Source organism: Salvelinus namaycush, chromosome 7, assembly GCF_016432855.1.
Source record: "Salvelinus namaycush isolate Seneca chromosome 7, SaNama_1.0, whole genome shotgun sequence".
NCBI lineage: Eukaryota > Metazoa > Chordata > Actinopteri > Salmoniformes > Salmonidae > Salvelinus > Salvelinus namaycush.
This window is the reverse complement of record NC_052313.1, coordinates 54,127,660-54,142,553: the sequence shown is the minus strand read 5'-3', so window position 1 is coordinate 54,142,553 and position 14,894 is coordinate 54,127,660. Positions and strand designations below refer to the sequence as shown.

The window sequence follows — 14,894 nt, the reverse complement described above, 5'->3', positions numbered from 1 at the left end:
CATAGCGGCATTTTAGTTCAAACTGTGCCCATTCTGCGGTAGGAAGCACCTGTCTACGTCACATACAGCACCTGTTTCGGGGTGGGGTCTGTCTGTCTCCGCAGCCATCAAACAAAATTCCCGAAAGGTGTCGGACAAGGAAGGAGCCGTCTTCAAGACAAAACACAAGACAGACAGAACAATGGGGAGTCTGTTTAGGAGGATAATGTAGGTCTTTCCTTTTTTTATAGATAATTAATTGGACGATATAATATTTATTAGTTTAATGGATCAATCATCAACGATGAGGAGGTTGATACTGGCCGCGTTCGTCCTCTCTTCCCTACCGACAGGTGAGTTTTTGTTGATGAAAATTAGCAATTCATATTTGAATCGTTAATGTTGTCAATTCGTCCTGTTCTTGCATTAGAGCTTGGTTTCATTTAGTCGCGTCAAACAGTTTATGCTATTGTAATGTATCCATCCACAACCCAAAAAGTTTCAATGACTAGCCAGTTAGGCACGAGCCGGGGTATCGGTCACATGATGGACAGATACCGATGAGTTCTCACGATGACTCGCACTGTAGTCCTATCAAGTTACAGTTACTGATCTTATCTAGATTTAGACCTACTCATAATGAAATACTGTAGATTGAAAATGGAATTCACCTTTTTTGAGCAAAACTCCTGATGGTTTGGCTCCAGCTGGGGGGCTCGAGAGAGGTGGAATGGGTGTTAGTTATCCTGACATTTCACCTCAATAATTGTAATTATGGAGGGTATTCAAGGACAAGGACATAGACCCCCGACAGTCACAGAGTAACCTGACTAGCCTAAATGGCAACCTGGTCTCAGAGCATTTCGTATTATTCTGTACGTAAATCCGGGACACTCCATTTAGTGTGATATGTTATGTTTGGTATGGTTACATAAGACGAACTGTTACTTAAGGCAAAAACGGAAGTAGTGTGGGTGGGTGGGTGTATAATGAAAACATCTAGCTCTAGCAACCCAAAGGTTACGAGTTCATCACGGACAAATACAGCATTTTAGCTAATTAGGAACTTTTCAACTACTTGCTACTTTGATCTACTTAGCATGTTAGCTAACCCTTCCCCTAACAGTTTTAGCTAACCCTTCTCCTAACAGTTTTAGCTAACCCTTCCCCTAACAGTTTTAGCTAACCCTTCCCCTAACAGTGTTAGCTAACCCTTCCCCTAACAGTTTTAGCTAACCCTTCCCCTAACAGTTTTAGCTAACCCTTCCCCTAACAGTTTTAGCTAACCCTTCCCCTAACAGTGTTAGCTAACCCTTCCCCTAACAGTGTTAGCTAACCCTTCCCCTAACAGTTTTAGCTAACCCTTCCCCTAACAGTTTTAGCTAACCCTTCCCCTAACAGTTTTAGCTAACCCTTCCCCTAACAGTTTTAGCTAACCCTTCCCCTAACAGTTTTAGCTAACCCTTCCCCTAACAGTTTTAGCTAACCCTTCCCCTAACAGTTTTAGCTAACCCTTTCCCTAACAGTTTTAGCTAACCCTTTCCCTAACAGTTTTAGCTAACCCTTTCCCTAACAGTTTTAGCTAACCCTTTCCCTAACAGTTTTAGCTAACCCTTCCCCTAACAGTTTTAGCTAACCCTTCCCCTAACAGTGTTAGCTAACCCTTCCCCTAACAGTGTTAGCTAACCCTTCCCCTAACAGTGTTAGCTAACCCTTCCCCTAACAGTTTTAGCTAACCCTTCCCCTAACACTAGCCTTAATCCTTTAACCTAACTCCTAAACTCAACCTTAACTCCTAGCCTAGCTAACGTTGGCAAGCTGTCTAACGTTAACCACCTAGCTAGAATTTGTAACATATCATACTTTTAGCAAATTCCTAACATATTGTAAGTTTTGCAAATCGGAACATGTAATACGAATTGTAAGTTTGAACATATCATAGGAAATGTGTGATGGACATCCACAAATGAATACATACCATATGAAACTTAACATATCATACTAAATGGAGTGTCTCGGATTTACATACTGAATAATACGAAATGCTCTAAAACCAGGTTGTAAATGGTGGTCTATTGCCTATATCCCTCAACTCTGGACCTCAAAGCCAGTTCCACTGCGTTGTTTCAGGGCTCTCAAACTGTTCCTGGGGAGAAACCGTCCCGTAGGTTTTCACTCTAACCTTAATCTAGCACACCTGATTCTAACCAGGGTGGTTGATAAACTGAACCAGGTTAGTTACACCTGGACGAAAACGTACAGGAGGGTAGCTCTCCAGGAACAGGGTTGGAGAACCCTGTCGTACGGTAAGAGTTGAATACACCTGGCCTATACTGTAGATGTATTTTTACAATCAAAATGGAAGTTGAGTCTATTTGAATAGCATCAAACTGTTTCCTGTGGCAGGCTGTCTCTTTCTCTCAGTCACTAGTTTTTCTGGTTGAACCACTTTCAGCAGGGCTCTGTCACACACACGTACACATACTCTATCCCATTCTTTCATTCTCTCTCACATTCAATATGCTTTAACCCAATGAGTCCCACCGGAACGCCAGCGCATTTTTGTACCAACGATTCGTCTGTGATTTAACGGGGGCTGAGCTAGAGCGGTGTTTGTGAGACTAGGGCAGTCCCAATGGTTTGAGCTACAAACTATTAAAGCTAGAGCGGTGTTTGTGAGACTAGGGCAGTCCCAATGGTTTGAGCTACAAACTATTAAAGCTCGAGCGGTGTTTGTGAGACTAGGGCAGTCCGAATGGTTTGAGCTACAAACTATTAAAGCTAGAGCGGTGTTTGTGAGACTAGGGCAGTCCCAATGGTTTGAGCTACAAACTATTAAAGCTAGAGCGGTGTTTGTGAGACTAGGGCAGTCCCAATGGTTTGAGCTACAAACTATTAAAGCTAGAGCGGTGTTTGTGAGACTAGGGCAGTCCGAATGGTTTGAGCTACAAACTATTAAAGCTAGAGCGGTGTTTGTGAGACTAGGGCAGTCCGAATGGTTTGAGCTACAAACTATTAAAGCTAGAGCGGTGTTTGTGAGACTAGGGCAGTCCGAATGGTTTGAGCTACAAACTATTAAAGCTAGAGCGGTGTTTGTGAGACTAGGGCAGTCCGAATGGTTTGAGCTACAAACTATTAAAGCTATCCCTGAAAAGCTGAGACTCTCAGGAACACGCACATGTGACATGTTTAGGTCTATGACCTCACGAGCTACAGTAGAGTCGTTAGAAGGTAAGGTTCTTCCACATAGATCATAGGAAATCCCAGGTCAGAGTGTCTATAATACTGTAAGGGGTTCTTCTACATAGATCATAGGAAATCCCAGGACATAGTGCCTATAATACTGTAAGGGGTCTTCTACATAGATCATAGGAAATCCCAGGACATAGTGTCTATAATACTGTAAGGGTTCTTCTACATAGATCATAGGAAATCCCAGGACATAGTGTCTATAATACTGTAAGGGGTTCTTCTACATAGATCATAGGAAATCCCAGGACATAGTGTCTATAATACTATAAGGGGTCTTCCACATAGATCATAGGAAATCCCAGGACATAGTGTCTATAATACTGTAAGGGGTCTTCTACATAGATCATAGGAAATCCCAGGACATAGTGTCTATAATACTGTAAGGCCTCTTCTACATAGAAGACCATAGTAAATCCCAGGACATAGTGTCTATAATACTGTAAGGGGTCTTCTACATAGATCATAGGAAATCCCAGGACATAGTGTCTATAATACTGTAAGCGGTTCTTCTACATAGATCATAGGAAATCCCAGGACATAGTGTCTATAATACTGTAAGGCCTCTTCTACATAGAAGACCATAGTAAATCCCAGGACATAGTGTCTATAATACTGTAAGGGTTCTTCTACATAGATCATAGGAAATCCCAGGACATAGTGTCTATAATACTGTAAGCGGTTCTTCTACATAGATCATAGGAAATCCCAGGACATAGTGTCTATAATACTGTAAGGGGTTCTTCTACATAGATCATAGGAAATCCCAGGACATAGTGTCTATAATACTGTAAGCGGTTCTTCTACATAGATCATAGGAAATCCCAGGACATAGTGTCTATAATATTGTAATAAGCTCACATAGTTGCTGTCATAAACTCCACACAGTTGTCATTGACTAGTTGGATATTCATTTCCCCAGTGAGCAAACCATTTCTGTACTTACAGCATTCATATAAATTCATTTAGATCAGGTTTTTGCTTTGGCTGACCTTATTTTTTGTATTATTTGTCAATAAAACTCATGAATACAACTGTTTATGTCAAGTAGTTTTGTGTTCTACTTGTAGCCCAGGTTGTCCTGAATATAAACTGTTGAAACACTTCATTGTGAGGATAAATATCAGGGCTGGACGTGCAGATCAATGAAAGTCAGATCAATGAGAAGCTGATTTTTACTGGGGCCTCGGGACTGATAGGGTTAATAAACAGCACTGTGTTGGTGTGTAAACAGGCCTCGGGACTGATAGGGTTAATAAACAGCACTGTGTTGGTATGTAAACAGGCCTCGGGACTGATAGGGTTAATAAACAGCACTGTGTTGGTGTGTAAACAGGCCTCGGGACTGATAGGGTTAATAAACAGCACTGTGTTGGTGTGTAAACAGGCCTCGGGACTGATAGGGTTAATAAACAGCACTGTGTTGGTGTGTAAACAGGCCTCGGGACTGATAGGGTTAATAAACAGCACTGTGTTGGTGTGTAAACAGGCCTCGGGACTGATAGGGTTAATAAACAGCACTGTGTTGGTGTGTAAACAGGCCTCGGGACTGATAGGGTTAATAAACAGCACTGTGTTGGTGTGTAAACAGGCCTCGGGACTGATAGGGTTAATAAACAGCACTGTGTTGGTGTGTAAACAGGCCTCGGGACTGATAGGGTTAACGCACAACTGAGCAAGAGGACAAGTATGTTAGAGTGTCTAGTTTGAGAAACAGACGCCTCACAAGGCAGCTTCATTAAATAGTACTCGCAAAACACCAGTTTCAACAGTGAAGAGGCGACTCCGGGATGCTGGCCTTTTAGGCAGAGGTCCTCTGTCCAATGTAATCTTTTATTTTTATTGGCCAGTCTGAGATGTGGCTTTTTCTTTGCAACTCTGCCTAGAAGGCCAGCATCCCGGAGTCGCCTCTTCACTGTTGACGTTGAGACTGGTGTTTTGCGGGTACTATTTAATGAAGCTGCCAGTTGAGGACTTGTGAGGCGTCTGTTACTTAAACTAGACACTCTAATGTACTTGTCCTCTTGCTCAGTTGTGCACTGGGGCCTCCCACTCCTCTTTCTGTTCTGGTTAGAGCCAGTTTGCGCTGTTCTGTGAAGGGAGTAGTACATAGCGTTGTACGAGATCTTCAGTTGCTTGGCAATTTCTCGAATGGAATAGCCTTCATTTCTCAGAACAAGAATAAACTGAAGAGTTTCAGAAGAAAGTACTTGGTTTCTGGCCATTTTGAGCATGTAATGAACCCACGAATGCTGATGCTCCAGATACTCAACTAGTCTAAAGAAGGCCAGAGTTATTGCTTCTTTAATCATAACAACAGTTTCCAGCTGTGCTAACATAATTGCAAAAGGGTCTTCTAATGATCAATTAGCCTTTTAAAATGATAAACTTGGATTAGCTAACACAACGTGCCATTGGAACACAGGAGTGATGGTTGTTGATAATGGGCCTCTGTACGCCTATGTACAGTTGAAGTCGGAAGTTAACATACACCTTAGCCAAATACATTTAAACTCAGTTTTTCACCATTCCTGACATTTAATCCTAGTAAAAATTCCCTGTCTTATGTCAGTTAGGATCACCACTTGATTTTAAGAATGTTAAATGTTAGAATAATAGTAGAGAGAATGATTTATTTCAGTTTTTATTTCTTTCATCACATTCCCAGTGGGTCAGAAGTTTACAAACTCAATTAGTATTTGGTAGCATGGCCTTTAAATTGTTTAACTTGGGTTGAATGTTTCGGGTAGCCTTCCACAAGCTTCCCACAATAAGTTGGGCGAATATTGGCCCATTCCTCCTGACAGAGTTGGTGTAACCGAGTCAGGTTTGTAGGCCTCCTTGCTCGCACACGCTTTTTCAGTTATGCCCACAAATTGTCTATAGGATTGAAGTCAGGGCTTTGTGATGGCCACTCAGATACCCTGTAGTTGTTTGCCTTTTGGCCATTTCGCCACAACTTTGAAAGTATGCTTGGGGTCATTGTCCATTTGGAAGACCCATTTGCGACCAAGCTTTAACTTCCTGACTGATGTCTTGAGATGTTGCTTCAATATATCCACATAATTTTCCTACCTCATGATGCCATCTATTTTGTGAAGTGCAGGAGGGTCCTGCAGCAAAGCATCCCCACAACATGATGCTGCCACCTCCATGCTTCACGGTTGGGATGGTGTTCTTCGGCTTGCAAGCATCCCCCTTTTTCCTCCAAACATAATGATGGTAATTATGGCCAAACAGTTCTATTTTTGTTTCATCAGACCAGAGGACATTTCTCCCAAAAGTACGATCTTTGTCCCCATGTGCAATTGCAAACCGTAGTCTGGCTTTTTTATGGCGGTTTTGGAGCAATGGCTTCTTCCCTGCTGAGCGGCCTTTCAGGTTATGTCGATATAGAACTCGTTTTACTGTGGATATAGATACTTCTGTACCAGTTTCCTCCAGCATCTTCACAAGGTCCTTTGCTGTTGTTCTGGGATTGATTTGCACTTTTCGCACCAAGGTGCGTTCATCTCTAGGAGACAGAACGCGTCTCCTTCCTGAGCGGTATGACGGCTGCGTGGTCCCATGGTGTTTATACTTGCGTACTATTGTTTGTACAGATGAACGTGGTACCTTCTGGCATTTGGAAATTGCTCCCAAGGATGAAGCAGACTTGTGGAGGTCTACCATTTTCTTAGCTGATTTCTTTAGATTTTCCCATGATGTAAAGCAAAGAGGCACTGAGTTTGAAGGTAGGCCTCCACAGGTACACCTCCAATTGACTCAAATTATGTCAATTAGCCCATCAGAAGCTTCTAAAGCCATGACATAATTTTCTGGAATTTTCCAAGCAGTTTAAAGGCACAGTCAACTTAGTGTATGTAAACTTCTGACCCACTGCAATTGTGATTCACTTATAATTCACTGTAACAATCTGTCCGTAAACAATTGTTGGAAAAATTACTTATCATGCCAAAACTATAGTTTGTTAACAAGAAATTTGTGGAGTGTTTGAAAAACAAGTTTTAATGACTCCAACCTAAGTGTATGTAAACTTTCGACTGTAGATATTCCATGAAAAATCTGCCGTTTCCAGCTACAATAGTCATTTACAACATCAACAATGTCTACACTCATTTAATTTAATGTTATTTTAATGGACAAAAATTTGCTTTTCTTTCAAAAACAAGAAGATTTCTAAGTGATCCCAAACTTGTGAACGGTAGTGTACATTCCCCCTTTCACATATATACATATACACACTGACATGATGTATTCTCTCCCATCAGAGGTGCAGAGCGTCCAGGTGAATGTTCCTCAGACAGAGAGGAGTACAGCTCTGTTTGCCTCCGTCATCCTGAGGTGTGACTACTCCACCTCCGCTAGCCAGCAGGATGTCCAGGTCACCTGGCGATACAAGTCCTTCTGCAAGGACCCCATCCTGGAGTATTACTCCCAAGGTTAGTTATGGACCCTGTACTAGTCCCCAGGTTGGTTATGGACCCTGTACTAGTCCCCAGGTTGGTTATGGACCCTGTACTAGTCCCCAGGTTGGTTATGGACCCTGTACTTGTCCCCAGGTTAGTTATGGACCCTGTACTAGTATCCAGGTTAGTTATGGACCCTGTCCTGGAGTACTAGTCTCCAGGTTAGTTATGGACCCTGTCCTGGAGTACTAGTCTCCAGGTTAGTTATGGACCCTGTCCTGGAGTACTAGTCTCCAGGTTAGTTATGGACCCTGTCCTGGAGTACTAGTCTCCAGGTTAGTTATGGACCCTGTATTAGTCCCCAGGTTAGTTATGGACCCTGTCCTGGAGTACTAGTCTCCAGGTTAGTTATGGACCCTGTATTAGTCCCCAGGTTAGTTATGGACCCTGTCCTGGAGTATTAGTCTCCAGGTTAGTTATGGACCCTGTACTAGTCTCCAGGTTAGTTATGGACCCTGTCCTGGAGTACTAGTCTCCAGGTTAGTTATGGACCCTGTATTAGTCCCCAGGTTAGTTATGGACCCTGTCCTGGAGTATTAGTCTCCAGGTTAGTAATGGACCCTGTACTAGTCTCCAGGTTAGTTATGGACCCTGTCCTGGAGTACTAGTCTCCAGGTTAGTTATGGGGGAAGTGAAGAGAACTGGCCTGGAGCTGGGTTTGGGAGTTGGGCTACATGTTAACTAGTTGGGCTACATGTTAACTAGTTGGGCTACAGTTTGACGGTGTATATAGGCAAATTCTAAGGTTGTTAGTTGTTGGGTAGAGGAGTTTGCTGTAGTGTTTTCTTCAGGTTTGTAGTGAGGCCCAAACTTCCTGTCTAACTCTAGAACCTGAAATATTAATTAAATTACTGGTGATGTACAGTAACACTCAGTCAGTCACACACACACTTCTGTATGAAACATATCTCCCTCTATAGCGTACCAGAATGCTCTGCAGCTGGGTCAGGACCCGGCCAATGACTGCCCAGACCGCCAGCGCACGGTGAGGATCATCGTCCAGAAGAGAGGCTCCAACGAGGCCATACTGGGCCCAGAGTACCGGGAACGCAAGATCTCCGTCCAGAACAGTGAGTCTAGACAGCCTTGGGTTGCAAAGTTCCAGTAACTTTCCATAAATCCCCCAGTTTGATAGAAATCCTGGTTGGAGAATTCCAGATTCCCTGCTTAAATCCCTCCTGATACCGGAAATCATCCAACCTGGGGATTTCTGGAAAAGCTGGGAATTTTAGGAACGTTACTGGAATTTTGTAACTTTAATCCAGCCACAATGTCACACCTGCGTTAACTAATCAAAATAGTGGTGGAATACAACAACAATGTGAAATGACGGGAGGTTCCCAGAGGAATGGATTGAGAAACAACGTATGACTGTGGGCTCTTTGTTGCTACTCTGACATGTTTTGACGTCGTTGGGCTGTCTTCCTCCACAGAGGCTGACCTGGTGATCAATGAGATCATGTGGTGGGACAACGGAGTTTACTACTGTTCTGTGGAAGCCACAGGAGACACCAGTGGCGGCTTGGATGGCGTGATCAGCCTCATGGTCTACAGTAAGTTGACCACAACCACAGCTATGACCACAACCTGGGCCGTGTTCATAAAGCATCTCTGAGTAAGAGTGCTAATCTAGGATCAGGTCCTTCCTGTCCATGTCATCTGATTCGTTAAGAGGTCCTTCCTGTCCATTTTTATTTTATTTTTATTTCACCTTTATTTAACCAGGTAGGCCAGGTGTGAACAAGTTCTCATTTACTACTGCGACCTGGCCAAGATAAAGCAAAGCAGTGCGACAAAAACAACAACACAGAGTTACACATGGAATAAACAAACGTACAGTCAATAACACAATAGAAAAATCTATGTACAGTGTGTGCAAATGTAGTAAGATTAGGGAGGTAAGGCAATAAATAGGCCATAGTGGCGAAATAATTACAATTTAGCAATTAAACACTGGAGTGATAGATGTGCAGATGATGATGTGCAAGTGGAGATACTGGGGGGCAATAGAGCAAAAAAAAAATATATATATATATATATATAACAATATGGGGATGAGGTAGATGGGTGTGCTATTTACAGATGTACAGGTACAGTGATCGATCGGTAAGCTGCTCGGACAGCTGATGCTTAAAGTTAGAGAGTGAGATATAAGTCTCCAGCTTCAGTGATTTTTGCAATTTGTTCCAGTCATTGGCAGCAGAGAACTGTAAGGAAAGGAGGCCAAAGAAGGTGTTGGCTTTGGGGATGACCAGTGAAATATACCTGCTGGAGTGCGTGCTACGGGTGGGTGTTGCTATGGTGACCAGTGAGCTGAGAAGGCGGGGCTTTACCTAGCAAAGACTTATAGATGACCTGGAGCCAGTGGGTTTGGCGACGAATATGAAGCGAGGGCCAGCCAACGAGAGCATACAGGTCGCAGTGGTGGGTAGTATATGGGGCTTTGTTGACAAAACAGATTGCACTGTGATAGACTGCATCCAATTTGCTGAGTAGAGTTGGAGGCAATTTTGTAAATGGCATCGCCGAAGTCAAGGATCGGTAGGATAGTCAGTTTTACGAGGGTATGTTTGACAGCATGAGTGAAGGAGGTTTTGTTTTGTGAAATAGGAAGCCGATTCCGAGCCTAAATTTAATTTTTGATTGGAGATTTAATGTGATTCTGGAAGGAGAGTTTACAGTCTAACCAGACACCTAGGTATTTGTAGTTGTCCACATATTCTAAGTCAGAACCATCCAGAGTAGTGATGCTAGTCGGGCGGGCGGGTGTGGGCAGCAATCGGTTGAAGAGCATGCATTTAGTTTTACTAGCATTTAAAAGCAGTTGGAGGCCACGGAAGGAGTGTTGTATGGCATTGAAGCTCATTTGGAGGTTTGTTAACACAGTGTCCAAAGAAGGGGTAGATGTATACAGAATAGTGTCGTCTGCGTAGAGATGGATCAGAGAATCACCAGCAGCAAGAGCAACATCATTGATGTATGCAGAGAAAAGAGTTGGCTCAAGAATTCAACCCTGTGGCACCCCCATAAAGACTGCCAGAGGCCCGGACAACAGGCCCTCTGATTTGACACACTGAACTGTCTGAGAAGTAGTTGGTGAACCAGGCGAGGCAGTCATTTGAGAAACCAAGGCTATTGAGTCTGCCGATAAGAATACGGTGATTGACAGAGTCGAAAGCCTTGGCCAGGTCGATGAAGACGGCTGCACTGTACTGTCTTTTGTCGATGGCGGTTATGATATCATTTAGGACCTTGAGCGTGGCTGAGGTGCACCCATGACCAGCTCGGAAACTAGATTGCACAGCAGAGAAGGTACGGTGGGATTCAAAATGGTCGGTGATCTGTTTGTTAACTTGGCTTTTGAAGATTTGAGAAAGGCAGGGCAGGATGGATATAGGTCTGTAACAGTTTGGGTCTAGTGTGTCTCCCCCTTTGAAGAGGGGGATGACCGCGGCAGCTTTCCAATCTTTGGGAATCTCAGACGGTACGAAAGAGAGGTTGAACAGGCTAGTAATAGGGGTTGCAACAATTTTGGCAGATCATTTTAGAAAGAGAGGGTCCAGATTGTCTGGCCCGGCTGATTTGTAGGCGTCCAGATTTGCAGATCTTTCAGAACATCAGCTGTCTGGATTTGGGTGAAGGAGAAGTGGGGAGGGGTTTGGGAAAGTTTCTGCGGAGCGTACAGAGCTGTTGGCCGGGGTAGCCAGGTGGAAAGCATGGCCAGCCGTAGAAAAATGCTTATTGAAATGATCGATTATCATAGATTTATGTTTCCATGTCATCTTATTCATTAAGAGAAGCCATAGCTTATATCAGCACTAGTCTTACTGTGAAACACTTTGTAAATACAGACCCTGGTGGGAAGGGACTCTAAATGAAGTCACATGGGTATAAGTGCATGTCTGTTTCCCGACCTAGTAAGTATCATCTGGTGTAATGATTTCCTGTGTTGTGGCTGTCTCCAGACTGGCTGACGGTGCTGTTCATGGTGATTGGAGCTCTGCTCCTCATCCTGCTCTTCTGTATCTGCTGCTGCCAGTGTTGTCCTCAGAGGTGCTGCTGCTACGTCCGCTGCCCATGCTGCCCACAGACCTGCTGCTGTCCTGAGAAAGGTAGGGAAGGGCCTCTCTGTCTGTCCCTGCTGCCCACAGACCTGCTGCTGTCCTGAGAAAGGTAGGGAAGGGCCTCTCTGTCTGTCCCTGCTGCCCACAGACCTGCTGCTGTCCTGAGAAAGGTAGGGAAGGGCCTCTGTCTGTCCCTGCTGCCCACAGACCTGCTGCTGTCCTGAGAAAGGTAGGGAAGGGCCTCTCTATCTGTCCCTGCTGCCCACAGACCTGCTGCTGTCCTGAGAAAGGTAGAGAAGGGCCTCTCTCTTCTCTTTCTTTTCGCTTTCTCTCACTCACACTCTCTTTCTCCCACACTTAGGCTCCATCTCACCTCTTCCTCTGTGTCTCTCTCTCTCCAGCGGTGATGCAGCACAGGATGATGAAGGATGCCCAGAGGGCCATGGGTCCATGGATGGGAGGTCAGCCTATCTACAGCCCCATGAGCCACGGCTCCTCACAGATGAACCCTCTGCTGTATGCAGGTTAGTAACACACACAACAGAGCTATGCTTCTGATCTTCTAAATGTGTCTTTAACAAATCCATATTTGTCACTTATCATGGGTTTCTCTATCCCATCAGGCTCCCAATCAGGGAAGAGCATCGCCATGGCCCCCATGCCCCTCCCCCCTCCCCCATCTGGCTACAACATGCCCCCCAGTGTCCACGCTGCCAGCATCTACGGCAACCAACATCCCGGCAACAAGCAGATGCTGGACTACCTGGAGAGCCAGGTGAGGGGCATGGATGGGACCAGCCCCATGATGCAGCCCCAGCCCTACCACCAGCAGGTTCAGATCATACCTCCTCCCCCTCAGCACATGATGCCCCAGCACATCCCCTTCTCAGCGGGTCCTCCCAGCATGCTCTCTGGCCTGGACGACGGGGCCGTGGAGTACCGGGGGGTCATCCAGATGCCTCCCATCATAGAGCAGCCTGGACGAGGAGGTCGGAGAGGGGGCCAGCCACCGCTTGCTCCTAGAACAGGTCCACCCAGCTCCAGAGAAAGCAGCCGCAGCGAGAGTCGCTTCACCAATCACCGTGACGACCGCAGCGAAGCCAGCGGGCGCCGTTACCCGTCGCCGTCAAGGAGCCGTGGCATGCCAAGGAGCTACAGTGAAGACTTTCTGGACGGGGAGAGTCGGGGGGCGCGAGGTCGAATGGGTTCACGTGACGACCTCAGCGACAGGGTCCCTCGATCCCGCTCCAGAGACGACCTGTTCGAGGAGCAGCGTCGCGCCCCGCCTCCCAGCAACTACTCCCGCTCCCGCAGAGGGTCGTTCAGTTCAGATGAGGATGAAAACAGCAGCAGAGGAGAGGGCAGAGGTCACAGGAGAGGAGAGGGCAGAGGTCACAGGAGAGGAGGAGGAGGAGGAGGAGAAATGTATTCGGACATCCCGCCCAGCTATTCTGAATACGAGCCGGGACAGAAACCACCAAGGAGGAATGAGCGTTACTCTGTTAAAACTCTGCTTTAGTTAGTACACTGAATAAACACTCCTAAACACACACACGCAAACCACACAAACAACTCCTTCAAAAGCATTTACCATCTGACAATGGCATTTGATCCATGCCTTCAATTACACATAATCATATAATCAGGCAGATATGAAAGAATCACTCACAAAGACACACTGGTGCATACTACTTGGTTTCGTCACTGCTTCCATTCAGGGAGCCTTTAATTAATGTGTCCCACTACAGGACAAGAGTTCTGGCAGGAGGCACTGTGGTCATCTGATCTGGGCTCTCACTGGCTACCTCTCCTCTCCTTCTGCTGAATGGCATTACAACAGCCCCCTCTGTTGGTTGAACGCTCTCAGTGCAGATAAGTGCCCAATCTTGACAATCTGTTGTGCAAACAAAAGCTGTGTGTACAGTACAGTAGTCAGCCAGCCAGTGAGTCAGCCCTCAACAGTAGATGAGCAGTTGAAAGGCTCAGCATTGGCAAATCAGAGACTGTAGAAAGAACTGAGGTTGGGCAATTTTGCAGAGCTAAGCAATTGTCTTTGGTCATCAGCCATGTTGTCCTCCTCCTTCACCTTCGCTCTCTGTTTTCCTCCATCCGCCCTACATCTCTCCATCTTGTATTATCCTAACGGGGAAAGAAAGGACTAAACGAGATAAATGAATGACAGAAAGCACGAATGATAGCTGGCGGCATGCAATTCGACATGTCGATCTGATTTTCCAGATTCATACTCTAGAACGTTTACAATTTCTTAAACGTTTTTGAAGTTACTACACATATCTTAAGTTGACGTTTTGAAGGGTATTTTGGTTTTATATTTTACATTTTATTTGTATCATTGCCATAACATTGTTAACAGATGAGAATAATACATAATATGCCTTATTTAATTGTTTGTCAAAAGTAAACCAGAAAACAAAATGTTCCCTGTTTGTTTTTAGCTATAGCCTATGTAGGCTTGTACTCCATGATCACTCAGGTCCCTTTCTACATGTTGTACATGTAAATAGTTTGAATTGTGCGCTCTGTCTGGACATCTTGAATATTCAGTTATGTAGGTATCGATATGACTCACGATATATCAAATGTCAGGAAAATGAGCAAAGACGATGTGCTGTTACTTGAAGTCAGTTTGCTTAGGGACTTATCCAATTAGAGGAAGCAAAACCACCACCATATCCTCAGGGTGAACTAGGCTTTGATGTGAAGATCACAGCTGTATGATTTGATGTCTCTGGATAGAAAATGGTGGAGGTGTAAGTTACTCCCTCTTAGGGACAATGAAGGAAACGTTTTCAATAAAGTTAATTTATAGATACCTTTGTGTACAGGTGTCTTCTTCACCCAACTGGTTCCCATTTCAAACATGCTGGAGGCAAATGACACACTCACACACTGACACCCAACAGGCTGGCCTATAGGACACACAGACACTAGGAAGCTCCTCCATTGTCCAGTAAGTTACAGACATGCCTGCTTCAGACCTAATATATGATCACCTTTCTGTTGTGATCAGATTAGCTCAAGGCAATGTAAAGACAAATTGACAGAATTTGAGTAAAATTACATTCAGGGTCAAAGGCCATCCACATAAGATGTGTGCCATGGGATGTCATAC

The 14,894-nt window shown here is 44.8% G+C and overlaps 1 protein-coding gene across 1 annotated transcript; it reads left to right on the top strand.

The window, feature by feature from the left end:
* The first annotated feature begins 118 nt into the window (after positions 1-118).
* Positions 119-14,584, top strand: LOC120050532 (immunoglobulin-like domain-containing receptor 1). Its single transcript, XM_038997119.1, has 7 exons — positions 119-332; positions 7,500-7,670; positions 8,618-8,767; positions 9,131-9,250; positions 11,663-11,809; positions 12,163-12,285; positions 12,385-14,584. The coding sequence occupies exons 1-7, from the start codon at positions 266-268 to the stop codon at positions 13,278-13,280; spliced, it is 1,674 nt and encodes a 557-aa protein (XP_038853047.1). The 5' UTR covers positions 119-265; the 3' UTR covers positions 13,281-14,584.
* The last annotated feature ends 310 nt before the right edge of the window (positions 14,585-14,894 follow it).

Excerpts from the sequence above, each read along its gene's own strand:
- LOC120050532 (XM_038997119.1), top strand. The coding sequence starts at position 266 with ATGGATCAATCATCAACGATGAGGAGGTTGATACTGGCCGCGTTCGTC. Across the intron at positions 333-7,499 it reads CCTCTCTTCCCTACCGACAG|AGGTGCAGAGCGTCCAGGTG; the intron begins GTGAGTTTTTGT and ends CTCTCCCATCAG. Across the intron at positions 9,251-11,662 it reads GATCAGCCTCATGGTCTACA|ACTGGCTGACGGTGCTGTTC; the intron begins GTAAGTTGACCA and ends GGCTGTCTCCAG.